The 24,880-nt window shown below is 57.1% G+C and overlaps 9 protein-coding genes across 9 annotated transcripts; 3 read left to right on the top strand and 6 right to left on the bottom strand.

Annotated features, from left to right (window-relative positions):
* Positions 1-1,550: 1,550 nt before the first annotated feature.
* On the top strand, positions 1,551-2,752 carry B0H18DRAFT_885862 (uncharacterized protein; the record flags this gene model as incomplete). Its single annotated transcript, XM_048041088.1, has 5 exons — positions 1,551-1,611; positions 1,668-1,951; positions 2,003-2,078; positions 2,129-2,457; positions 2,516-2,752. The coding sequence occupies 5 exons, from the start codon at positions 1,551-1,553 to the stop codon at positions 2,750-2,752; spliced, it is 987 nt and encodes a 328-aa protein (XP_047887194.1).
* B0H18DRAFT_1041295 (uncharacterized protein) lies at positions 2,699-4,275 on the bottom strand. Its single transcript, XM_048030580.1, has 6 exons — positions 4,234-4,275; positions 3,956-4,213; positions 3,708-3,901; positions 3,047-3,642; positions 2,918-2,997; positions 2,699-2,868 (listed from the first exon to the last, which is right to left on the bottom strand). The coding sequence occupies exons 3-4, from the start codon at positions 3,835-3,837 to the stop codon at positions 3,137-3,139; spliced, it is 636 nt and encodes a 211-aa protein (XP_047887193.1). The 5' UTR covers positions 3,838-3,901; positions 3,956-4,213; positions 4,234-4,275; the 3' UTR covers positions 2,699-2,868; positions 2,918-2,997; positions 3,047-3,136.
* Positions 4,276-4,675: 400 nt separating this feature from the next.
* Positions 4,676-5,953, top strand: B0H18DRAFT_1041282 (uncharacterized protein). The gene is made up of 8 exons (XM_048030579.1): positions 4,676-4,898; positions 4,958-5,008; positions 5,067-5,247; positions 5,303-5,381; positions 5,437-5,490; positions 5,551-5,640; positions 5,696-5,746; positions 5,803-5,953. Exons 1-8 carry the CDS (start codon positions 4,844-4,846, stop codon positions 5,911-5,913), a joined length of 672 nt encoding a protein of 223 aa, XP_047887192.1. The 5' UTR covers positions 4,676-4,843; the 3' UTR covers positions 5,914-5,953.
* A 355-nt stretch (positions 5,954-6,308) lies between these two features.
* On the top strand, positions 6,309-7,334 carry B0H18DRAFT_1124853 (uncharacterized protein; the record flags this gene model as incomplete). Its single annotated transcript, XM_048034914.1, has 4 exons — positions 6,309-6,396; positions 6,446-6,825; positions 6,876-7,242; positions 7,303-7,334. The coding sequence occupies 4 exons, from the start codon at positions 6,309-6,311 to the stop codon at positions 7,332-7,334; spliced, it is 867 nt and encodes a 288-aa protein (XP_047887191.1).
* A 368-nt stretch (positions 7,335-7,702) lies between these two features.
* On the bottom strand, positions 7,703-8,424 carry B0H18DRAFT_94958 (uncharacterized protein). Its single transcript, XM_048041908.1, has 2 exons — positions 8,235-8,424; positions 7,703-8,180 (listed from the first exon to the last, which is right to left on the bottom strand). Exons 1-2 carry the CDS (start codon positions 8,382-8,384, stop codon positions 7,857-7,859), a joined length of 474 nt encoding a protein of 157 aa, XP_047887190.1. The 5' UTR covers positions 8,385-8,424; the 3' UTR covers positions 7,703-7,856.
* Positions 8,425-10,276: 1,852 nt separating this feature from the next.
* B0H18DRAFT_1107947 (uncharacterized protein) lies at positions 10,277-11,981 on the bottom strand (the record flags this gene model as incomplete). Its single annotated transcript, XM_048032734.1, has 4 exons — positions 10,277-11,157; positions 11,211-11,294; positions 11,348-11,650; positions 11,832-11,981. 4 exons carry the CDS (start codon positions 11,979-11,981, stop codon positions 10,360-10,362), a joined length of 1,335 nt encoding a protein of 444 aa, XP_047887189.1. The 3' UTR covers positions 10,277-10,359.
* A 1,479-nt stretch (positions 11,982-13,460) lies between these two features.
* On the bottom strand, positions 13,461-14,585 carry B0H18DRAFT_1041273 (uncharacterized protein; the record flags this gene model as incomplete). Its single annotated transcript, XM_048030578.1, has 1 exon — positions 13,461-14,585. A coding segment is annotated over one exon (1,125 nt), but the record flags the coding sequence as incomplete, so codon positions are not given.
* Positions 14,586-15,669: 1,084 nt separating this feature from the next.
* B0H18DRAFT_1215475 (uncharacterized protein) lies at positions 15,670-17,743 on the bottom strand (the record flags this gene model as incomplete). Its single annotated transcript, XM_048036640.1, has 3 exons — positions 15,670-15,853; positions 15,918-17,324; positions 17,375-17,743. The coding sequence occupies 2 exons, from the start codon at positions 17,741-17,743 to the stop codon at positions 15,975-15,977; spliced, it is 1,719 nt and encodes a 572-aa protein (XP_047887187.1). The 3' UTR covers positions 15,670-15,853; positions 15,918-15,974.
* A 4,021-nt stretch (positions 17,744-21,764) lies between these two features.
* B0H18DRAFT_1215474 (uncharacterized protein) lies at positions 21,765-23,982 on the bottom strand. The gene is made up of 2 exons (XM_048036639.1): positions 23,460-23,982; positions 21,765-23,400 (listed from the first exon to the last, which is right to left on the bottom strand). The coding sequence occupies exons 1-2, from the start codon at positions 23,829-23,831 to the stop codon at positions 21,979-21,981; spliced, it is 1,794 nt and encodes a 597-aa protein (XP_047887186.1). The 5' UTR covers positions 23,832-23,982; the 3' UTR covers positions 21,765-21,978.
* Positions 23,983-24,880: the final 898 nt, after the last annotated feature.

The following is a 24,880-nucleotide window of genomic DNA, read 5'->3' as shown; positions in this document are numbered from 1 at the left end:
GTGGCTGAGACTGGCCGAGAATCGAGATCCCGGCATAGCACGTGCACGCGTCCTTGTGGCGGCGTCGTGGCGGCGGCGGTATCGGTCGGTTCGGTCTCCTTTCGTTACCGTCACACTCAGGCCACACCATGCTGTGCCCCTGTGAGCCTGTGAGTCTGCTAAAGATCATTCTGAGGCGGCGGTGATTCTGATTTAGTAAGCAACATACGGTACGAAGTTTCTCTCACTCGATCCCATTCGAAGTTCGTTTTCACATCTCATACAACAGGCGGCGACCGCCGGTATGGAACGAACCATGCGCATTGCTCTCGCAGCGCGCCAATCCACGGACCCGTGTTCGAGCCCTAATTGACCGCCTCCACAGTGTGGGTAACTCAGCCACGAGTACTGCGTGCCAGGCTGGTTCCGTACTGGTTCAGGCTAGAAGTGGCACTCCCACAGGCGCAATTGCCGGGGGGTGTAGACATTCCCGCTATGGCACATTTGACATGAACTGACCGATCAGATACGCCGTATCTCCGCTGACAAGAGACCTGACGGGGCACTGACGAGGCCTGCTTACTGACAAGGTTCAAGACAGGTCGGTGCCAATCGCATTGCAATGGCAATTCATACAATGCATTGCCGGTCGGCCTCCCAGCATGGCGCCCAGAAGTCAGGTACATTCTGTCTGAACGACTGAATTGGAAGGCACGTACGATTACGCCGGTCAGTGGTGTGACTTTGCGTGAGCTGTCCGCCGAACTGATCAAGGAGGCCAATAACAGACCTCTTTCAGTTTCTAGGACGCGAAATCTTCCAGACGCGCCAAGCGGCCACCAACATCATGCTGGCTCAATCTTCGAAGTGTCCGTATGTTTTGGAACCAGCCACGCTGTTCGAGACAAGGTAGTGTCGCAGTCAAGCTCCAGCCGTTTCTTGAATGTCTGGCAGGCTTCTGTTGATATCTGGATGTTACGTCTGTCATCATCCCGCGTTGGTACGATCAGCCAAGATTTGACCTGGCCATAAGGTGCCTTGCGACGAACTCAGGACACTGGACAGACTACACCGGCCGTCAATGTATGTTTGTACATGACATGATCGCTGCGAAGATTTCTTCTCGTCTCGATCGCTATTTCGCGTTTTCTCTCCTCAGAGCTGCTCGGTAGCAGCGGGTTCAAGTTCAAGCTTAAATGAGCTATGATATATGACTTACCCACTGGCAGAAGCGCGGTCTGCCCGAGTCACCTCCAAGCCTCAGCATGACGGTGCTGTGTGCGATAACAAACCTGTCCATGTCAATGATCATGCCCTCGCCAGCTTTGATTGATGCGACGGAGATTCCTTGTTAGCGCGTCATCTGGCCTATCAACTTGACGTGGTGTGAGATGATCCCGGGTGAGAGCCGCCGGTGCATCTGCGCGTCTGCAGGCGCCTCGATGCTCCCGGACACGATCAAATAGGCGATCAGCCGCGAACGCGAGTCCCTCACCCCGAGCTCTCCTGCTTCTGCGTCTCTGGGACATCGTGCCGCTGACAGCGAACGCTCTGACTTCTCCTTGCACAAGATGTCTGCAGAGTTCCAGCACGGGTGGTACATTGGCAACATCGGGATCAGTATCCTCTACGGTGAGTCCAGCATCTCCGTGGTATGATCGCCAGCAGGATGATGAACGACGGTGCAGGGATCGAGCTCGTCATCTATGGCGCGTCCATGAAGGTGCTCTTCCGGCGCAAGCAGCAACAGAACAAGACGGACACGTTCTTCATGGTCTTCAGCACGGTCCTCCTACTGTGCTGCACCATCAACCTCGCGGCGAACTGTGTGTTCGGCGAGGAGTGGTGGATCGTCAACCAGAACTACCCGGGTGGATCCGAGCAGTGGTTCGCCGAGAACGCGGCGGTCTGGTACCAGACCTGGGCTTCTGCAGCGAATATACTCGTCCAACTCCTCGCAGACGCTCTCTTGGTAAGGGTCCCGCGCATGTCCAGAGGGCGGTTTCTGAAGTCATGCTGGTAGATTTATCGTTGTTTCGTCCTATGGAGTAACTTCTACATCATTGCTCTCCCCTGCCTCGTCTGGCTCGCCTCGCTCGGTGAGTGCTTCCCCAATACCTCATCCCCACCTCACTCATGCCGCACCCAGGCCTCGGGATCTCCACGCTCTACTACTCCGGTAGCCCGGGCGGGAACGACTACGCGGGGCTCGCGCAGACGACGAGCACGGCGTACCTCTCGTGCACGATGGCGATCAACATCTCGATGTCCGCGCTCATCTGCGGGCGGATCCTCTGGTTCGCGCGCACGACGGAGCGCGTGCTCATGAACGGCAGCACGCGCCAGTACTTCGGCATCGTCACGATCATCGTCGAGTCCGCGCTGCTCTACACCGTCTTCGGCATCATGTACCTCGTCACGTTCGCCGTCGGGAGCGACCTCGGCGCGCTCTTCATGAGCTTCTACGCGATGTTCACGGTGCGTGCGCTCACGTGGCTTTTGGGTCCTGCGGGTTCGCTGACGGTTTGTGGGGCAGGTCATCTCGCCACAGCTCATCATCCTCCGCGTCGTCAAGGGCTCGGCGTGGGGCCGCACGACGCACAATAACATGACGACGATCTCGTTCGCGGACCGCTCCATCAGCGGCAACGCGACCAATGGCAGCCGGACGATGAACAACAGCGACCACATCTCCATGTCTAAGACTTCGCTCCGCGACAACTCCATGCGCGAGTCAAAACTCGATTCACCGTCGGTGTACGAGGCGGTGTGAGCTTGCATCTATTGTGCTGACCCTTTGTGGAATCTTTGCCGGATCTTAAGCTGAAGAGGGACGAGACGCGTGGGGGAGGGTTGGGGGATGTAGTTGTGTACTAGTACCTCTAATTGCTGAAGCATGTCGTCAGCACGCTATTCCCATTTACTCTGATCATTATACCTTCTTTTAACCGTTGGTTCTGGGGGCGAGCTGTTGTAGTGATAGGTGTTGTGGATGTGATGCTGGATACCTGACTCCTGCTGTATGGTTTTGCTATGGAGCACGCCTTGCATATCTAATCTCACTTACCACGACGAGAGACCGGGTCTCATACCACCGACAGGAAGACAAGCGAGAATTCGAGTACACAGTGCAGACGGAGGGAAAACGACACCTTCGCTACTCATACAACGCCAAGCTAGGCATCTCCGCCGCCCTCCCCTCCCTCACCTCCTTCCACTCCACCCAATTCCTCCGCACCTCCGCCCTCACCATCTCCCAATCCACACACCGATGCTCGCCGGCCCACCGCGCCTCCGTCCAGTTCCGCGCGAGCACATCCGCAGGCTCGAGCGTCACGTCCGCGTCGCAGAGCACGTACTGGCGGATGTGGTTCAGGCAGTGCTCCGGGTGCTCTCGATGCTCGCCGTGCGCGGCGTGCGGCGCCTGCAGCGCGTCGAGGAGGTACTGCAGGCAGTGCTGCTGGTGGGTCATGCCGAGCCCGAAGATCCTCTGGCGCGGCCCGAGCCGCGGGTCGCCGTCGCCGACGGTCGAGATCCAGAGCCATTCCTCTGAGGCGTGCGGGCCGAGGAGGTCGTAGTGCGCGCTCTCCTCGACGGACATCCGTACAGCGCGCTTGGCGCCTTTGGCGGGGAAGAGGGGTGGGCGGTCGTCATCGAGGAAAGCTGAGAAAGTGTGATTAAAGAAGGCCTGTAAGAGATGGAGTGGAGTGCGAGGAGAGGCGACCTACAATATGTAGCGAGGGGACGTTCGCGACGTCTTGCTACCCGACGAGCTGCGCGCGAGAGGAGGACGTCGAGGTAGATGTTTGCGAGAGCCAGAACCACCAGGACGGTGAGCGCGAGCTGCTTGGGGGGCATTCCTGCATTCGCCTCTGTTCGGTCGAGCAGGTGCCGATATGAGCGGGGCTAGAGAACTGGCAGTCTTGTGCAATTGAACATCACATGGAACTCTTTCTGTCAGTTTCGGGCAGAATACCTGCTGGTACACTGATCTCCCGGAGGACTCGGAGAGAAACACTGTGCTTCGAACTCCGGATTGTTTCGAGAGCGTAGTGAGACCCAGGATGGCCGTGGTTCGAGAAGCGGAATAAGATTGGGAGCAGGACCCGGTCAGCCCGGATAAGGTTTTAGAACTGGCAATGTCCGCATTCGATTAACGTCCTCCATGCAGACGGGCAGCAGTTACCCCAAAGCTCGCAGTCCTCTGGCAGTGGCAGGAATGCGCATGTCTACCAATGTTATTATCTGAGCTGCTGGCCCCCCGCAAATGAGATGCCTAGTATGGTCGGCGCATTATTACGACACCGTCCGCTTCACGCGTATCGCGTCGAGATCAGGAAGCCGGGAAGTAGCACCGTGCCCATTAGCAATCCGTCATATATTCATAGCAATGGAGTTCTACTGCATACTTACGACAGTATTACGGCAGGTCGAAGCGAGCATCGCAGCGCTGCATTGCGAGCGTCGAAGTCGTCGGTCACCGTGAAGGAGTTAGGCAGGTCAGTCCATATAAGGTTACAATGTCAGGAAGCATCGCGGGACTTCTGGCTAGATCTGGGGGGAGGGATCGTGATCCAATCGGGCGGACCGGGAGAAGGCGCTCGGCGCTCATCTCGGGCGCTCCGGAGGACCGGCCGGTGATCTGTCCCGTGCCCGGGTCGTCTGTGCGGCGGCGCGCCCATATGTGGATGCTAGCTGTCTCCCTATACGATGCTATTCAACGCTTACTCGCTCTTCCACTCTGGTAGCACGTCTACCGTCTGCCGCTTCCCGACAGTCGTTCTTTCTACTACGCAGCTTCCAACGTTGGTCAACTGACGCGTCGTTCCCTGGCAACCCTCGTCACGGTCGAGCAGAAGAGAACATGACGGTGCTACTCCCGTCGAACGTCAAGATCTCGGAGGTCAAAGAACCGACCGGTCGGTGAAACCAGCGCAGCGGACGCGTCGGGGTATTTGCTGACCGACGGTTGTTGCAGAGGAGATGATCGACCAAGCGCTCAAGCTCACGAACGCGCTGCAGGAGGGAGGTGAGAGCGCGTGTGCACTCCGTCATGCGAGATGTTCACCACATGCTGTGAAATGCAGACCCGTCGTGCAAAGCGTGGACGGGCGGGAACCTCGAACTTCTACCGCTGCTCATGCGCGCGATCATCAAGGCGACTTGGCTGGGCGAGGGCGCGGGAGACACGTATGTCGCGACGGACGAGAATGGCACGCTCGTCGGGTACTCGCAGTGGATCCCATCAGGGCGGGACGTCTTCGACTCGTGAGCACCATGCGGCGCCTGTATGGTTGCGACTGCGTCTCATTGCGCGTGGTAGTGAGGACCAACGCCAGTATGGGTTCTACGAATTCATGGAGAAGATATCGGACGAGGGGAAGAAGTACTTCGAAGAGTCGGTGAGCTGTGCCCCCAGGTTCCCGGTGGACCGTCGCATGACGAACATCGCGATAGCTAGGCCGCGACTTTCCAAAATACCTCGAAAAGTCGTTCGGCGTCATCGCGCAGGTAAGCGTGCTCGCTGCCGTTATTGTTGCCTCTTTCCTGACTTCTCGTGACTGTTACTAGGATACTCACTTCTGCAACATGGTGATGGTGCAACCCGAATACCAGGGCAAGGGCATCGCGACGGCCATGTTCAAGATGGCGTACGAGAAGGTACTTTATCCCGCGAGAATCGTCTGATGTGCGGTGCTCATCGGGTTCTGAACAGGCGAAGCAGACGGGGGCAGTCGTAGCCCTCTCGACCGGGAACGAGAAGAATGTACGTCTTGACCGGCTCTCCTCCACCGCCTTCTGTCCGTCTCACGCTGGCCGCAGATCGTCGTGTACGAGCACATAGGAATGAAGTTGAAGGGCCACCAGGTGTTCCAGTCGCCCTGGGGCGAGTGGCCGAGCTGGGCGTTTGCATGGGAGACGAAGGAACAATGAGCTCGGCGGGCTGTGACGTGCATCCTTCGAGATCCGGTGTACGATATGTATACATATGAGACGCCCGTCCGTCCGACGCCCGGCCGGGCATCCCGGGAGAACCCCCTTCGGGAGACGATGCGGTCCGCGACCAGAAGCCAGCGCGGAAGAGCTCGCCGTCAGACTTCTCCCGGCGCCGGAGTGTCCATGCGTCCGAGGTCCTGCCGTGGTCTCCGAGTCCACGGACCACTGCGGGAGAATGAGGCGAGAAGCAATCTACCTCCCTCTTGCCATGATCATATCACAGAATCCGACGCTGGTGCTGAGCTGCCAGCGAAGACGAGCCTCATTCCGAGCTGAGACTGAGTAGCGAAGCGTTCAACGTTCAACGATCCAAGCTTTCGCCCGCTCGGACCATGCTTAAGCACAGTGACCGCGAGGAGCATGACGGGCTGCTCACCTCCAACGGCAGTTCGTTCGAGTTCGAGGACAATGAGTACAAAGGTGCGCGACGTTCATTGCAAGACATTGAGCAGCCTCTAACGATACATAGGTTCGTCCAAGGTGGCTGGGGCCTACAGGAGCTCCTCTAAGTTCGCGAGGCCAGTTTGGCAATACGTCCTCGCCTGCCTCCTCCTCGTCGCGCTCACCGACCTCGCCTTCCTCTCCTACATCGCGCGCATCTTCGCGACCGAGTACTTTGACGACGCCGACCTCCCGCTTGCGAACCCATACATCGGGCTGAAGGAGCTATATGACCTCGGCCGTGTCGAGCCCGACCGCCTCGACCCGCTTCTCAACAAGCCGCGCCTCGCGACGCAGGTGTTCCGCGACGAGCCGGACCGCGCGGGGACGAGGGGTGAGCATGAGGTGTGGAATGCTGCGATGGGGACGCTGTCCCCGTATGATAGACATTTGCTGGTCGACGACACGGTGCGCACAGAACTTTGTCTGTCTCAGACCCCAGGCTCATGGGAACTCAGACGCGCACAGTAGTGCAATTTCGCGCTATGGACTTTGGCATGGAGGAGTGTTCGCTCGTGCTCCGCCTACCCGGCCCCGGGGACCACTACGAGGGCAAGGACCGGCCCACAATCAGCAGCGACGCGCCCCAGCTGCAGATCTGCCCACTCGACGTCCCGCGCCTCCTCGATGTGAAGATCGTTACCTGGGACTCACGTCCCCAGTGCGCGGCGCCGCCGACGATGTTCACCGCAACGGTCGGCGCGGAGCTCGAGGTGCTCCCGCGCTTCCGGTGTGCGTGGGGGACGTATCAGTCGTTCGAGATCGCATGCGCGGACGAGAGCGCGTGCCTAGTGGACGTGTGGTCGAGCCACAACCAGACGTGGGGTACGTGCTCCTTCCGTCCGACGTCGTGCGTGTCGGATCGATGCTGATGCGGATTGACAGGAGTGTACATGTATCAGCACCAGACTATCTAGGGCATGCGAACCCGCACGCCCGGGCAGGAAGAACGGTGTGTGTGTGCGTGTGTGTACTGTACGTATACGCTATCTGTGTGATGCCTGGCAACAGCCCCGCGAGCAGTGGCGGTCACCTTCGGGCGTGCCAAGGCCCAAGCTGTGATGACAATTTTGCGAAGGAGGAAGGACCTGGGGCCGCGTGTGTGCGGTGTTATCGTTTTTGCAAGGGATAGTATACGGCGGGCACCAGGCGGGCACGAGACTCGCCTTCGATGCCTGCGCTCGGGGTGCGAGTGTGCGGTCTGGCTTTTCGAGATCGCGCTCGGGCACTGGACACGTTAACCTTCTCCACCCGGCGCGGCGTGGCACCGAAATGGAAGCTGGAAGACTGGCCGTGCTACCGATTGGCATTGAAGCTCGATGCAGTGCCTGCGTTGATGCATGCGGGATAGGCTCAAACTTACCGCGTACCGCGGCCTGTGCGACAGTGTCATGAGCGTCCACCGGCACCGCGCAGAGCGCAAGATCACATATCCAAGATTAGCCCGTTGGGCGTATCTGACCCGTAGCTGCGATAGCATCCGAGCTTCTCCTGCGCTGCGTTTCCGTACTGAGGTGTCGGCGCCCGTGCTCCTCGAGCCATCGGAAGGCTGCCAATGGAAGAACCTGTCCTATATGGAAGGTCTTCCAGAGACTTCTTGCGTTTGGGGCTCGCCCGAACTCGCTGCTCCGCATGTAAGTTACAGCACGCGTGATCCCGGCGGATACATCCCTGCGGTTTATAGTGGGTCGAAAGGGAGCGCCCAAGTGTGTCGGCTGGCCGCCACGAAGGCTGTCTGCGTCTTGCCACTCGATACTTTGGGTAAATGTGCCTGAAAGCTCGTGGGTGTGGTAAGCTGGGTTGACATCCGCTTTTACAGGCCGTCTGCGCACTATTGCCCTAGCGAGGCATGATGTTCTCGATGAAGCGCAACCTGGAGGCACTGACCATCTGGGCGGCGTGCACCCTGCTCGCCGCGAGCCTCCTCGGAAAACTGACCTACTTGCGCTGGGCGGAACGTATTCCATCCGGCGTAGAACCCGGTATCGCACGCAAAGGTACGCCTTGCCTGCCCCGTCGCCGCATAACCCCGCCTGACGGCATCCCCCAGAACTCACGTCCGCGCTATGGGACGTCGAGCGGAAGCCCGTGCACTTCCAGTTCGACCACTACCAGCGGTACGGGCTGGACGCGGAGCTCCAGTGGGCTGCACTCGTGCCCCATGACGGCCTCCTCTACGTCGCAGACCCAGACGGGCACGAACCGCAGCCGTACATGCTCTCGATGTTCCACCAGCTGCGCTGCCTCGACGTCCTCCGCGCGCAGTACCGCGTGCCGCTCGAGGAGCGCGACATGGAGCGTGCGCGGCACTGCATGAACTATATCCGCCAGATGGTGCTATGTCGCGGGGACATGCACCTCGAGACGTTCCTTGCGGACTTTTGGACCCCCGAGAACGTCGACCGGAGGGGGACGTATCGGTGTCGCGACTTCCGTGCGGTGTATGATGCAGTGGAGAGGAATCAGCAGGACCATAGGCAGCGGTCGGATGGGAGGAACACGACCACGCATCTCGTATGAGGCATCGCTTCCCTTCAGTTCAGATTGGGGTGTACAGTACGGTCATAAGTAGGTGTTGTTTGAGTGACCGACTACGCAGCACGGCATGTCGATGTTGGGCTCCAGCAGTACCGGCCGTGCAGCGATTGTTACAAGACGAGCTCATACAGTCCTATCAGTCAACAGGTCTGACAAGCCAGTGCGGTGCCAATTCGGGCTTTCTGAAACGAGGTGTACTTCGAGAAGGCCTGTCGTACCACCGATATCTGCGCCGAGATCCATAGCGGGAACTCGGCTGAGCCAGCGGCGCGCCAGTCTGGCAAATTAACTTCTGGCGAGCGATGCTGCCATGGTATGTAAAGGGAAGCACACATGCCGGAAGCCCTCCTTCCCTCACTAAAGTAGCACGGAAGTGCGGACTAGTGTGGGCGCACCGGGGTAACAGGCAGGCGTCGGGCGCTGCGAAGCTGAAAGTAGTCATGCTGCGAGGTTATCGGCGGTGCGACACATGACTGCGCCGAGATGGATGTGTGCCGCGGTACGGCCGGAGAGAATAAGAAGCGTAAGCCTCGACGCGCGTGGACCTGCACGAACAGACGCACCCGCCGAGTTCGACATCGTACACCGCCGTCATCATGCAGGCCCGCACCTCGCTCTTTGCGCTTGCTGTCCTCCTCTTCGTTGCACTGTCGCACGCTGCGGCCGTGGTCACCCCAGAGAAGCGAGTTGCAGGTCCGTCAGTCTTGTGCTACAGTTCTTAGTGCGTTCGCTGACTCGGGCTGATCGCTGATAGACCCCATGAACACGGATGAAGACGGTACGCCTGTGTAACAGCGCTGGTTGCCTGTACAGATGTGCTGATATATGTACTGGCATTGTCCCAGATCTCGTACGCGTCCGCGCGATGATCTGAGAGACTGCGACCTTGGTAATGGTAGACCTCCCAGTCGAGAACAGGAAGACGCAGGCTGACAAGCCTTCAGCTTCAGCTTCAGCAGGTTGGCGTAGACAAAGACAATCGGACTTACGCAACAAGCCGTAGTCCAATGGATTTCCCATCGACTGTCAAGAAACATGGGGGTTAGCTTTCGGATATACCTAGTCTGTAAACCGTAGATGTCCTCATCAGAGAATGCCAACCGTTGTAGTTCAGAGCAGAAGAATTTGCTGAACAACCGGAGAAGTCGTTGTGGGTACCTCTCGTCCGAGTGTGTTGAGATGAGGAGGACCTGGACAAGTGTCCGACATGCATGCTAGCGCTGCTAAGTACACTGACCGATGATGTAAGGATCTACCCGACAGGTAGGTCGTCAAATCAGTCATATAATGATTCTACGTCAGGTACTTATGCTTTCATAGACGCAAATGTACGTCTTGGTACAGTGGCGGATCCCCTTGGGCTCGTGCCCATCTCGCGAACCAGCCACCATGGCCAGACGAGCCCTACACTTGGTTCTGTCGTGCGTGTTGCAACCTCGTCACTTCCTTCATGATTGCAGCGCCGTCCTCCGGGTCGTCCCCATCAAAGACGACGGGCTGCGAAGAGCGCCCAACGTCAAGTTGAGGGAAAAGCGAGTCCAGAAAGCGAGCGATGATATTGATGTCAGACCGGTGCTCGATGTAGAGCGATCCGTCGACGTGCAACTCTCGAAGCGCACACCCTGTCGCCTCCGAATCCGGAGCACTGTCCGTGTCGGAACAACTTGAAGTGCGCTGCTGAGCGGCCTGGGAGCGTAGGTCATCTAGAGTGCCCTCCCCGTCCTCTAGAGCCCACACTTTCAGACACTCGAGCTGAGGACATGTACGCGCGATTTCACGCAGCGAGTCGAATGTAAGATATTGACATGGCAAGTCGAGAGACCGCACTGTGGGCCATGCTGCTACCAAGCCAGGGACATTGATATCAAAGGTGTCTTCCTCGATCGCGACGTCTTGGAGATGTTGAAGTGCGAGCAGCGGACCAGCAACCGGGTGGAACAGCGTAGCAGTTGTCGTCCTGCCGGTAAACAGAGGTTGAGAGAACCTGATGTCGACTAGACTAAGCTTCTGTAGAGACCCAGCATTTCGGCGACGCAGCGTGTCGAAGGTCGCGTGGAGCGCGACCGCCAATACATCGTTACCTCCTTCCTCCAGAAACCCTTTATACCATATCTCCACGTCCTCCAGTCCAGGCGCAACTATCGCGTCGGTGACCGCCGCCGCCCCCGTCGTCCACCCTTTGAGGAAGAGACGCTTCAGATTCTCCGAGGAACGAATGGGCGGAACGTCCATGACATTTCCCGCCTGAGGCATACCCAAGGCATACCCCCGCGTTCGACCATATTGATCTCGAGCGTAATTAGCGCCCATGGATGGTCGAGATTGCAGCCAGGGCGGCCCTGAGGACTCGGCGAGATTCAGAGATGCAGAGAGTCCGGATTGTCTGGCTGACGAAACGGCCGCTAGGCACCGACTGCCAGAACGGATACCAGAATGCTTCGTGCGCCAACTTTCGGAGTTCGAGCTCTTCGAGGCTGGGGAGGGCCTGCAGCACAGCAGGAAGCATTTGCTTGAAAGCGTGTCGCCGCACGCGGTACCCGTATTCGTACGTCTGTCGACCGTTCTCCATTCTATGCACGTCTTCGGGAAGGCGCAGGACACGAATTGACGGGGAAGTCACTGATAGTATCTCGGGTGTGGCATGCTCCCATATGAGCTCGTGCACATTTGAGAAGAGCGGTTGGCCATGAGCGTGCTGCTGAAGGAAAAGGAAGATGGAAGGTTCTATTGTGTCGTTTATTCCGTAGCAGAGGACGCGAACGAAAGGCGCATAGTGCTGGAATCGAGTCCATTCCTCCACAGAAATGGGGCCTGGGACGTATTTCTGGGACACTTTCAGACCATATATCATCACAGTCTGCTTCCACATCACTCACGTAGTTATATCTGTAGGTATATGGATCAATGCCTACGGCCATATCCTCGTTAACCTCGTCGTCCGATCCATAGCCTCCCATAGATTCTTCTTCATTCGTAGGCCACTTGACGGAGCCGAGACTGAAGTCTCGTAAGACAGCCTCACACATAGTGTTCAGTTCCTGCCGTCTCCACAGAACCCTCACAGCTGACGTGTGGAACGCGCGACACACCCGTGCGCACCTTGCCAGAGCAGTTCTCGCAGGGCGATCTCGTTCGGGGTAGTAAAGTTGGACTTCCGTTTGTGATGAACTTGAAAGTTGTCCGCATATTTCGTCCACTAGCTCGAGCGGAATCCTGCATGTATAAGGAGACATGCGGCGCTGAAACGGTGTACGCCCTCGTACGCTGGCAGGCAAGGGCTGCGCTACTTGAACGCAAGCAGAACACTGGGCAGTGCACTGAGTCTGTTCTTGAAGCTGAGGTCGCGGATATTGAAGAGGATAAGTATAGCTGCCAGAAAGCCTGGCAAAGCCAACACGATGAGTCTGGTCTCGAGTCTCGACGACGTCGTGGCACCGTGAAAGTTACGGTCACCTGACCGTATTCGTGTCGCGTGGAGGATGTCGTTCACCAGTGTACCATCTTCTTTGCAAGTCACTGCAACGTTCAACCACCCTCTCGGAACGTAACTATCGTTTCTTCTACCTTCAGTGTCCCTCCTGTCAAGCTTTGCGCAACTTAATCAGAGGTATATACTGCGATCGACGACGCTGATTAAGTACTTATGTCGAATGCAGAGCTCATTCTGCGGTCATGGCCGGGGAGGGCTTCATAAGTATATGGATAACGGTGCATCGTCTATCGAGTACATTGAATGTATTGTATTGACAAAAGCTACAGCCTGCGGATGCCAGTGTTCTGGATGACCGTGAAGCGGTCCTCGTACCCCGGGCCAAGCGGTCGTATTTTGAGCTCTGGAAGATACTCGTGCGCGTGAGCACTAATGACTACGGAGAAGTTGTTTGAACACGTGTCGTCGCATGCGGTACCCAAACCGTTCTCCTCTTCGCCATGGCCTTCAAAGCTTCAGGGAGGTGGAGAATGTGGATGGTCGGCGCGATGACGGACACTATACATATGATGACTCGGGCGTGGCGTACTCCCATATGAACTCACGCAGACTCGGGAAGAGCGGCCTTCCACAGGCGTGCTGCTGAAAGAAGAAGAAAACAGATGGGTCGAATATTGTCTCCTCGCCGTATCAGTCGTAAGTTAGGAAAACATGGTCGGTACTAGCAATCGGTACTTAGCGCCGCTGTGCTCGATCGGCCGGAGGACCTCAAGTTATTACTTATCCTCACCTACTCGTGTACTGTGCCCATCCGTCTCCCTACGACAAGTATGCATGGATATGTGGGTCATATGTGTGTAGCAACCTCCGTGAATAAGAACAGGCAGAACGGTACACACTCCATGAACGTGCTATCGACTATCGACTGGGAAGCTGTCGTACAGTACACAGCACCCGTGTCAAAAAACGGAGACGACGTGAATGGTAGACCATTACTATCCTTTTACGAATACGGCACCGTGTCCGCTTTGAGCAAACTACGAAGAGCAGGAGGCACAGATCAAGAATACTAGCATCACGTACGACTTGAAATCCTCACCACCTCCAGCAGAACGGGTATCCAATTTTCCTGATTCCTGAATACGTAGGTGTCCTGAGTCACACACAGCTCGAGGCGAAGTCGAGGGAAGAGCTCGTCCAGGAAGTATGCGATCTTCGTGATGTCCGCAGGATCATCTACTTTGGTGGCGTTGAAGAGGCGTAACTGACGAAGCCCATGTCCTGTAGACTCGGACACTGCGCGACGGGAACCGCCGAGCTGGTCAGACGCCGCCGGCAGCTTCAGGAAGTCATCCGACAGGCACTTGCCAATCAGACACTTCAGCTGAGGGCAAGCGTGCACGACCGCCCGAAGCGCGTCGGGTGTGAAGATGGCCACTTCCACGATGAGGGTCTCCAGCATTGGCCACGCCGCCAACATAGAAGGCAGAGGTACGTCTATGGGACCACGGTGTTCGCCAGGGTAGATGTAGATATTGAGCTCCCGGAGCTGATGAAGCTGGAGCAACGGCTTCGTCAGAGTGAGGAAGATCGGTTCCGTCTCCGGTGGGATTCCCCGATCCGGATACCACTTGGGTACGTAAAAGTATTGCAAGCCGAGGTACACCTTCCGCAGAGACGACGCGTTCCGGTTACACAGAGGCTCCAAGGCTTCCGGGAGCGAAAAGGGGTATTGGCAAGGATCACTCTCGGGATCACGCTTCACTTCGACATCCTTGAGATTGGGTGCGACGATAGCGTCGAGGATGACTGCAGACTGTCCCATGTTCGCCTCAATCTGCAAGCGCCGTAGTCTTGCAAATGTGCGGATACGCGTCTTGTCCCAGCCTTCAAGCGTCCCGTTGTCACCCGAACGGCTCGAGAGCACGACTTCAATCCTCAGCTCGGTAAGTGCCTGAATCGTCGACACAGCCGCAAGGGCACCTTTCATCAAAGCGCTATACGGCTCCGATATATGCAGCACGGAAATATTTTGAGCGACGAACTGGAATTCCGGACCTGGCGCGAATGTATGCCAGAAGCCCTCATGCCCGAGACGCCGTAGCTTCAGTGTATGCAAGTCTGGAAGACTGCGAAGGACGTCAGGGAGCTGCGCCTTGAACTCGGGGTGTTGCGTGCGATAATCAAGCACCTCTTCTCGCTGAGTGTCCTCCTCCTCCGGAAATAAGAGGACGCGAATGGTTGGCGAAATGACAGAGGCAAGGTCAGGGATAGCGTGGCACCATACGACTTTGCGTAGATTAGGAAAGAGCGGCTGGCCGCGCGTGTGCTGGTGGAGATGGAAGGAAGTGCTTGAATAGAGCTTCTCTTCACGCGTGTAATAGATAATGTGGATGAACCGCGCGTAGTACTGGAACCGCGACCACTCCTCTGACGAGATGGGACCTGGTAGATAGTGCTGCGCACGTCGCTCTGTAAGTTGCATCACTACCGTCAAAGGTGACTGCAGACTCACGTAAGTAGAGTTGGAGCCCTGGTTATTGTCCGAGGCAATACCTCCGCGCCGACTATTGTCAGCCTTAGCATCGCCACCACTGCCCATGCTTTCTCCATCCTTGTGGCCCCTGGCCTTGGTAAATCTCAGCAGGAGGCGATACACATCGGTCAGATACTGTTCTTTCCACAGAACCTCCAGCGCTGGCGTCTGAAAAGCACGGCATGCTTGGGCACATCTAGCAAGGGCTGCAGCCCGGGTGATAGCTATGAGCAAGTCCTCGTCGAGGCTGGAGGCTGAAGCAGATTTGTAGGGAGATAGCAGGTGAAATATCTCGGATACAACATCGAGAGGAAGAGTCGGAGCAGCTACGTTTAGTGCCATGTTGTGTCGTCGATAGATGCAAGCTGGGGAGGTGCGCTACTGGTGAAGTTCAAGTTGACCGCTACAATTTGAACGAGCACGTGGTTCAATTTACGTACGAGGCAGACGGTGACCTTGCGAAAACTACTCACAACAAATACACGACTAGCGATAGATCTAAGAAAACCGTTAACAGCATCAATGACTCTGAGTGTGGACCTCGCTAATTGCAGGAGTCCACGGTGCTGAGTATGGCGCGTCTGACTCTTGTGCACCGTCGCACAACACGGTCACCTGATCGCGTTATTGCCGGTGTCGCTGCAATGCTCAAGATGTGCTGCGACAATCGGCCCGGGAGTGTGCCAGCTGCATGCATTATTTTGATTCTGTGCCTCACCTGGCGAGTTGCAAACTGTTCAGCCTTGTACACGGATTCTACTCACATTGCCCGCGGTCTTGACAGCATCGGAAGCACCATACTAAGCAACTGGTGTAGATACGTGCTAGTACTTGGCCGCCCGACAAAGAAGTCACCACAATATCATTTACCGACTGCGTTGACGTACTAGCGCAACGCCTCGGACACTAGCACGCTACACGACCTGTCCATCCTATATGAAAGTGTCCTCTCAGCTGACCTTCGATAATGAACTTGACCGCTTTCGAAGTGCTCACCATGTGCCCAAGTCCACGGTGCCTCGTCCATTCCCATTGCTTGCTTTTCCAAGCAGTTCATCCGCCTCGGCCCGTTGGATCATATTTTACCAAATCTTCAGGCCGTCGAATGACAAGCTGCGGGAACAGCGTGTTCAGGAAGCGGATGATGTTGCCGGGCGTGTCAGGAAACCCGGCCTTAAGGGGTATATCGACGCACAACTCTCGAAGCGCAGGTCTCTCTAAGTCCGAGTGGGAGTCTGCAGTGATGGTGGGTTGAGATGAGTCGTCTACGACCAACCGGGAAGGGTTGTAGTGGAACTCGGGTGATAGGGCCTTCACCTTCAGCTGCTCCAGCCGAGGACATGTCCGTGCGATGGCTCGAAGCGCATTGGGGGAGACGATGACTTCTGGCAAGGCGAGGGCACGCAGCGCAGGCCACGCTGCTGCCAAGGCAGAGGCGCTCACGTTTAAAGCTCCGCGCCTGACACGTTGATCAATACAGACATCCTGGAGACGGCGAAGCTCGAGCAGTGGACGCGCGACGGTGGAGAAGGACGGATCGGTTGACACTTCGCTGGGGAACAGGGGTGCGCAGAGGCACCATATGCTGAGACGCAGTCTCCGCAGAGTTGCCGCATTCCGGAGGGGCAGGGTTTTGAAGATCGTGGACAGCTCAGCCTCCACCATGGAGGGATCACTGTCCTCTGGCCCTGTGAAGATTATAATTTCCACATCCTCCAGGTTCGGTGCAACAATCGCGTCGACGAGGGTTGCCACCCCAGTCGCTTCTCCCCAGATTTCTAGGTGTTTCAGATTCTCGAATGTTCGCACGTCCGAAAGGTCGTCATCCTCGAGATCGTACGTAGGACCCGATTCGACGAGGCGGATCCCGAGCTCGAGGAGTTCCTTCATTGTAGAGATGACAGTAAGGGCGGCTCGCATGACGGCACGACACGACTCGGAGATGTGGAGGACTCGGATGTTTCTATTGAAGAACCAGTCTCCGGGTGCTGGTTGGAGGGGAAACCAGAAGACCTCGTGTCCCATCGTTCGTAGCCGGAGTTCTTCAAGGTTCGGGGCACCTCGTAGAATGGTCGGCAGGAGTGCCTTCAAGGCGTGTCGCCGCGCGCGATACGAGAATTCGCGCATCTCGGCATAGGTGTAGTCGTCGTCGTTGCTTTCTGTAAGGTCCAGTAGGCGAATGGATGGTGAAATTACTGCCAAGACCTCGGGCGTCGCGTTACTCCATACAAGCTCGTGCAAGTTCGGAAATAGCGGCGTCCCCTGCGCATGCTGCTGCAGGAAAAAGAAAAGAGTCGGGTCGATGCTCTCCACAAATGGGGCATAGCGGAGGATGCGGACAAAGGCGGCATAGTGCGTGAATCGTGCCCATTCTTCAGCAGAGATAGGCCCAGGTAAGTATTTCTTGTATATCAGTCAGTCAGAGCATCGCGATCCACTGGTTCAGAGCTCACATAGCTGTACAAATACCTTTCCGGCTCAACGCCCACAGCTACGTCTTCATTATCCTCATCGTCCGAGGCATCTCCCCCTCCCCAGTCGTCCTGGTGCCTCTCAGGCCACTTGACGGCGCCATAATCGAGGCTCCGTAAGACGGCTTCGAGAAAGGCACCCAATTCCAAATCTTTCCAAAGAACCCTTACGGCCGATTCGTGGAACGCGCGACACACGTGTGCACATCTTGCCAGAGCAACACGATTCCAATGAGCTTCGTCTTTGTTAATTTTGTGGTGTTTGAAAAGATGGCGTGTTTGGGGTGGTAGCTTTTGAAATATTTCATCCACCAGCTCGAGGGGAATCCTGCAGGCTTGGGGCTGAGGCATATCGTACTCGTAACGCGTAATCCAGCGGTTTACAGCACCTGAGTATCATTCCAGGAATGTTTCAGAGGAAGCTGAAGCAAATTGATGATTGAAGTACTCACCGTGGTCTCTTCGAGTCGCATTGGAGGTAGCGGTAGTCACGGTGAGCGGACTTCAATGACTCATGAACAGAGTTTGTGGGCTTATTGACATGCGAGAATGCAGAGTTATATATGGACAGTGAGACGTCGCAGGTACTGCCAAGCTGGTCGTTGAAGCTTTGAAGCTAGCTTGAAGACCGCTAGGGCAACGCTGCACGCAGCATCGTGACCATCACATGATCGTGTTTCCGTTACGCGTTCCCCCTCCTCATACGACCGCCCTCCCCACTCAACAAGGTCGTGTTTAGGGTCTGCCTACGGGAGACTACCCCTCCTCGTCCTCGCGCGTTGCTTCGACTACGGTACGTACCTCTATGGATGTTCTCTCAGAGCGTATCTGCGCCTACATATCCCGCGAGTGGCCATTCGCCACCTCTATCGCGTCTCATTGGCTGCCGTGTCGTCTCAATTCCAACACTCGACCGCTCGACGACCTCTGTCTGCCTGTCCTCGCTCTGTTCTCGCCCGGCCGCTGCTATGCTGTCCCTTCCCTGCCGTATGCGTGCCCCTTGTCGTTCGCTGTCTCTCTTCTTCTCCCGTTCCTTCACTGGCAGTCTACCCCCGTCCTGCCCCCCGGTGCCCATGGGCCAATGTGCGCAGCCGAGAAACGTTTACCAGTCCTCCCAACGCCAGGCTTTCTACAGATTCTTTGGTTCACAGAGGTCCGTTTTCCTTTTGTTCCTTCCACCGCGCGCATCTATCGAGAAATCATGTCTCCTAACGTCCCACTCCTCTCAGCCCTCCGCCGTCCTCATTCCGCCATTCGTACCCTTCCAAAGCGGTATCAAATTTTGTCGTGCTCTCTGACTCGTTGGGAGTGATGCCTGGCGCAGCGCGATGCTCTCTGTCGTGTTCTGTGCGATCCTCGCTCCCCGCCTCAAACCCCAGAAGCAACCCCACTCCGCGCGTCATGCTGCGCTGCACGCTCGCCTCTCATCCTGAGACGTTTTTTCAGACATCCGGCGTTCCGCGCGGCTCGCGGTACGTCCGGCATCGCATGCGGGACAACCACGTACGGCCCAATTGACAGCACACAACGGACAGCCCCCCAGACGATGCTACAGACTACCACATACGTCGCAAGCGCTCTCCGTGCCTCGTAGTACACATAGGAACCCATCACCACAGGTGCGCCCAACTTCAGTCACTTGGAAACACACGCCAGATGGTGTTGCGCAGAAGATTCTCGACGAACGCGTACGATCTTACAGACGCTCTCCCAACCTGCAGCTGTCTGCAGGGCCTATACGCACTCGCCTACAACGTCTGGCGCGGACATTGGTCGCTGAACGTGACACATTCGACACCGACGCCCAACCCCATCGTCTCCCCTCACCCGCAGCGACCGCACACGCAAGCGTAAAGTGTGCTCTCCCGCACAAGCCCGCGTCGCAGGCCCAGTCGCTCGTTTCCCTCAACCGTCGACGCAGCCCGGCAAGGCAGGGCGGCCAGGAAGATCCCTGGTAAGCAAGTTTCGACACCAGCAGGCTCCAAGGTCAAAGTCAGCCGAACGGGACCTCGCCTGCTCACGCCGACGATGTTGGTGCACGTCGCACCCGAGCCCGTGTGCAAGACGCGGTAAGTGCTCCACCATCTATGTATGATCTGACGCGATGAAGAGCGCGACTCACCGATGCCTCGTCGCCCCCCCCCCCCCCCCCCCAGCCCTTGCTTTTATGCTTCGCCTGCTCGGTGTGCTCGTCAGCGCGAAGCCAGTCGCCCCCAGTCGCCGTCGCCTTTTCGAGCACCGCGCGCGAATACGAGGATGGCAGCTCTTGTCGGTATTTCAGACACAGACGCACGCACGCTGCACGGACGGACACCGATGGGGCACACACGGTGGCGCAGCAAGATGCATCGTTCTTCAAGTTCGGGAGTGCGTGCACGTTAATTGGAGAAGGTTCGTCTTCGGCGATTCATCCTGTATGGTGGACGTTACGCGGCTACCTCGGACGTCGTGCTACGTGGAACGAGGCTCCCGCGTACGCTCACCGAGCAGGGGGACGGTGACGACGCGCGATTGCCTGGCGAGGCTCCTTCAACTCTCATGTAGGCAAGGTCGACGGCGGATGTGGTACGCCTTGGACGAAAAGTAGTTGTGACGAGCTGTGCTTCTGGTCAGTCGGTAGAGGCCTTGTGCGAGAGGGTGCGTACGTCCTTCCATTCACCGATACTCTGACACGGTCGTCCCGTTTAGCCAACCGGCGAGGGAGGGACACGCATTCAATCACGCGAAAACTCCATCTCACCACCTACTTTGCGGAATGTCGACCCAAGCCAACCGACCCAGGAGTTGCCTTACCGACGAAGCCGTGTTCTGCACTCGGGATGGCCTCTGCAGGCTTCAAAGAGTACGCCTTGACCGTGACAAGTCATTTAATGGAGGCATCGTAAGGAAAAGTGCGCACGTCTTCCATTTGCCAATATTCTCACAAGTTCGTTCTAATAGATCAGCCGGCGAGGGAGGTACTCGCGTCCAATGCGCGCCACTGGCGTCTGCCTTGACAGCCGAGCTCTGGCCACCTTCCCCTGTTGAATGTCGAATCCTCCGGATGACCGCGCACACGGGGCTCCCTTGTCAGCGGAGCGCACTCGAAACGGTCTTCGTACAACGTCCCTGGATTGCGGTCGATGTCCAATGCTCAGGACGAGGACATACTGGGAGGTGAGTGCTCCCGCAACAAGCGTGGTACTGACGTTGCTGTGGATTTGTTCTTCTCGTCGAATGACTGAATGCGTGGCGAGGCTACGCGGGACGGTATAACCAGGACGCGAGCTAGGGCACCGGTAGTCTGGAGCGTGGAGCACCCGAACAGCTCTGCAGATCGGTAGCCTCCGACGGCACGTCGGGAGTTCGTGCTCGGGCGGGCGGGGACGCGGCGACGGTCTAGTCATGCCCCACTGTTTGCGTATCGGCGTGATACTTCTCGCAGCGTAGGCGACTGGTGCCGTGACGGAAGACGAGTGTGCTGCGCGCGTTGGACTGTCCCGTGTAGGTACAAAAACATATACATAACATCTCGAGCAATAGATATGTTCAGTCTTGTTCTACACCTGATATCTACATACGTGGAGTGCGAGGTATCGAAGAGCCCGTCGCAGGCTTCGCCTGCGATGTCTACACACACGCCAGATGGTCAAGTTTGCTATGAAATGGAAGATGAGGACGTGTACGGCCACGTCCAGACGACGCACACATCAACGTTCCAGCGAACCTTGCGAGGTCTTCACTTCAACCGGCCATGACCGCCGCCATCCGACAACGTGCGAACCGCTGGGAACATCATGTACGCCTCCCGTCGAGCTATCGAACCCGTTCGGCCTGAGAGTATCCGCAAATAATCAGTCCACCGGCACTTAACTAGCACGCAACAGCTCGCGTACCATGAGAGATGACGTACCTGCAGCTGCTGAGACTCGGCGACACTCGAGTGACCGCAAACTATGTATTGACGCGACTTTGAACCTCATTGAGCCGCGTTTCAGAAACTACATGGAAGGCTTGGGCATGGCATACATCCACGAGGAAGCCCTATTGTCGCGACAAGGTCAGAGAAGGAACCATGGGTGTTTCGCTCGACAATCGAACTGGGAAATGCGCCGACAAAGATTGGATCATCTCCACGACCGATCGTCGATTTAAACCTATTTAGGATGACATCGCACTGGCTTGGAATTGTCAAGGGTTAGCGGAGGGCGATATTGTACAGCCCAGAGGGAAGGTCTTCTCCAAGTATCGCACCGCCCACTCGCCCCGAACCTTGTACACACGCGTACAATAGTGCCCATGTAACTTGTCTTCGCCGAATGCGGGCCCGAATTATGGAGTGTTCAGTCAGGAGCATTGATGCTCGCCAGCATCGTGACTTGCGTTTTACCAGGAAAACGAAGTCCTGCAGGATATGTACCCCATCAGAGTTAAATCTGCCGTCCATTGAAGCATCTACACTACGGGTTGTCAAGGTAAGCACATATCTATGGTGTAGTATGTAGGAAAAAGAGCTACCTACGAACACTCATGGCGGCACTGAACAGCACTCATGCTGGATCAAAATATCGCGCTTAGCTCGACAGTTTGACAACACGCTAAGCGATCTACACACCATTCCGTCGTGCCAGCTGTAACTTTTCCACTTCATCCATGATGTTGAGCCAGCTTTTCTGACCTTCGAAAAGAGGGGTGTTCTTCCCGGAGCACCGCTCAGGGATGAGCTCGGGATAGAGCAAGTCCAGGAGGCGTGCAATACTGCTGATGGTATCAGGTTCCATGGTCTTCAAGGTCCACGGATGGGAAATGCGTAGCACTTGAAGCGCAGACCTGTTCGCGCCCCGGTTCACAGGACCCAGGTCGGAGGGACTGCTGTCTAGCAGTCCCGCGATGTCGGACGAGTGCCATATGATAGTCTTGACTGTCAGGCTTTCGAGCTTAGGGCACGTACGCGAGACGAGTTGCAGAGATTCGAGGTTGATGAGGACGTTCGGTAAGGCGAGGCTCCGTAACATGGGCCAAGCCGCCACTAAGGCAGGGACATTGACACGCGAGTACCCGACAGTCAGCTCGTACTGGTGTATCTGGAGGTCCTGGAGATGACGGAGCTCGAGCAATGGACTTGCAAGAACATTGAGAGGTGGCGTGTCAGGCGCTGTGTCTCCGAGAAAAAGGGGCTCGTCGAACTGACGCAGGGCAAGGTGGAGCTTTTGCAGGGACGCTGCGTTCCGGCGACGCAGTTGGCCGAAGATCGTGGACAGCGCGTTCTCCACCATGGGGATACGTCCTCTTTCTGGATCCGATTGCCAGCCCCCGCAAGTTAGCTCGATGACCTCTAGTCCAGGCGCGGCGATCGCAGCGAAGACGGCAGCTACTCCTGTCGTCCGCCCCTCGATCTGTAGGTGCTTCAGATTTGCAAACGCACGGACAGGAGGCATGCCCTTGTCATGGTCCGCCGCAGGATCGTGTACACCACCTCTTTCATCCAGGTCAATCTTGAGCTCGGCGAGTCCCTCAATCGTGGACAGCGCTGCGAGAGCCACTCTCATGAGGGCGCGACGCGACTCGCGTATACGGAGAGTGCGGAGCGTTTGAATGACGAAGCGACCATGTGGTGTCGATATGAATGGAAACCAGAAGGCTTCATGACCGAATGCCCGTAATTCGAGCTCTTCCAGTTCTGGAAGACGCTCGAGGATGCTGGGGAGAAGTTGTTTGAACGTGTGTCGTCGCATGCGGTACCCAAACTCGCGCAACTGAGAGCCGTTCTCCTCTTCGCCATGGTCTTCAGGGAGACGAAGGATGCTGATGGTCGGCGTGATGACGGACGCTACCTCAGGCGTGGCGTGTTCCCATACGAGCTCGCGCAGATTGAGGAAAAGCGGCTTGCCACGGGCATGCTGCTGGAGGTAAAAGAAGACAGAGGGGTCGATCGTCTCCTCGTTCAAGTAGCGGAGCACACGGACGAACTGGGCATAGTACTCGAAGCGCGACCATTCCTCCGTGGTGATGGGCCCTGAGACGTATTTCTTTGCACGTCGTTCGGTCAGAAGAGCAATATTACCAAAAGACATAACCCGAGACTCACATAGGTAAATGGATAGTCATAGGGATCGATCCCCACCGCCATATCATCGTTCGCCTCATCATCGGACTCTGGTCCTCCTCCCCAGGTGCCTTCGTCCTGCTCAGGCCACTTGACAGAGCCGAAATCAAAGTTCGACAGGACAGCGTCGCAGGCGTGGCCCATCTGCTGTTCCCTCCAGAGAATCCTGATCGCTTGCTCGTGGAAGCTACGGGACGCCCGTGCACACCTAGCGAGAGCCGTACGCGCAATGCGACTGTCTTCGAGACTGATGTCACCATCTTCCAGATCCTGAGCATGAGCGTGTGTCGCCAGCTGTTCAAGTATCACGCCCAAAAGCTCCAGCGGAAGCCGACTCGGAGCGGACGGTGGCATCGCGCGGTGTAAACAAGTTGTAGTCTGTGCGGTTCGTGGCCGAAGATAGTGAGCGACGAAGTTACAGAGCTGTTACAATGGACGAGACACGCGCTGCAGGGCTATCACTTGGTGTAGTCTCTTGGCAGTGTGCCAAGTATTGCCGTCCGTGTAGACAGCGAGGAGGAGACACGGTCAGTAGCGCCCGTGCCGTCCTCACCTGATTGTGTTTCGCGCGTCTTGCCACACTCAGCGTGCATGCTCTCTTGTGAGTCTTGTCCGACGTCCAGCACCGTCCACCCTCGCCGCCTCTGGCCGCCCTCTGGCCGTCCCTTGTCTCTCCTTGCCTCTACCTGTTCTCGTCCCTTCTGCCTCTCCCCGTCCCTTTAGCCTGCACATCCCGCCCCCGCCGCCTGATGCGCTTCACCGAGGCGAATCGTTCGACACCCCGAACGCCATGTTGTGTGCGGTCTTCCGGCTCAGAGGTCAGTCTTTCCTTTCCTTGTCTGATTGCTCCCATTTGTCTTCCTCACCCAACTCGCCTCCTCGCAGCCTCATTGCGCACGCGCCCTTGATAGCGTGCCTTCACGTCCCATACCGCTGCCAGTCACTGTCTCGCGCGGAACGGTGCGCTGCTTCCCGTTCTGCGTGACACCGCCTGGTGCGTGCTCCCCCTCGCTCTCCTCGCTACCCGCAGCCGTCACGCAGGCTATCCAACGTCTGAGAAGACATTGCCTACGGCATCTCATGCACGTCGCGGTGGACTTGGCCCACAGCCCTCGCTGGACGACGCCGCGCCCGCGCCTCACCCAAACACGGAGCGCGCCCGCAAGTCGACGTGACCACGTCTTCGGATAGTGCGTGTCTCGCGTTCGTACTACCCCGCGTCTGCGCTCACGGCGTAGACCGGATGATGAACCGTCATTTCGGCATCCCTACGTCCGACAATCCCGCCCAGGGGCGCTCCCCGCTCGCTCTCCTCGCTACCCGCAGCTTTCGCGCTGGGCTATGCAACGTCGGAGAAGATGTTGCTTACGACATCTCCCGCACGTCGCGCTGGACTTGGCCCA

This window comes from Fomitopsis serialis (genome assembly GCF_022376445.1).
Source record: "Fomitopsis serialis strain Sig1Antser10 chromosome Unknown B0H18scaffold_135, whole genome shotgun sequence".
Classification (NCBI taxonomy): Eukaryota; Fungi; Basidiomycota; class Agaricomycetes; order Polyporales; family Fomitopsidaceae; genus Fomitopsis; species Fomitopsis serialis.
Note: the sequence above shows the minus strand (reverse complement) of the source record. Positions and strands in the feature narration are given on the sequence as shown.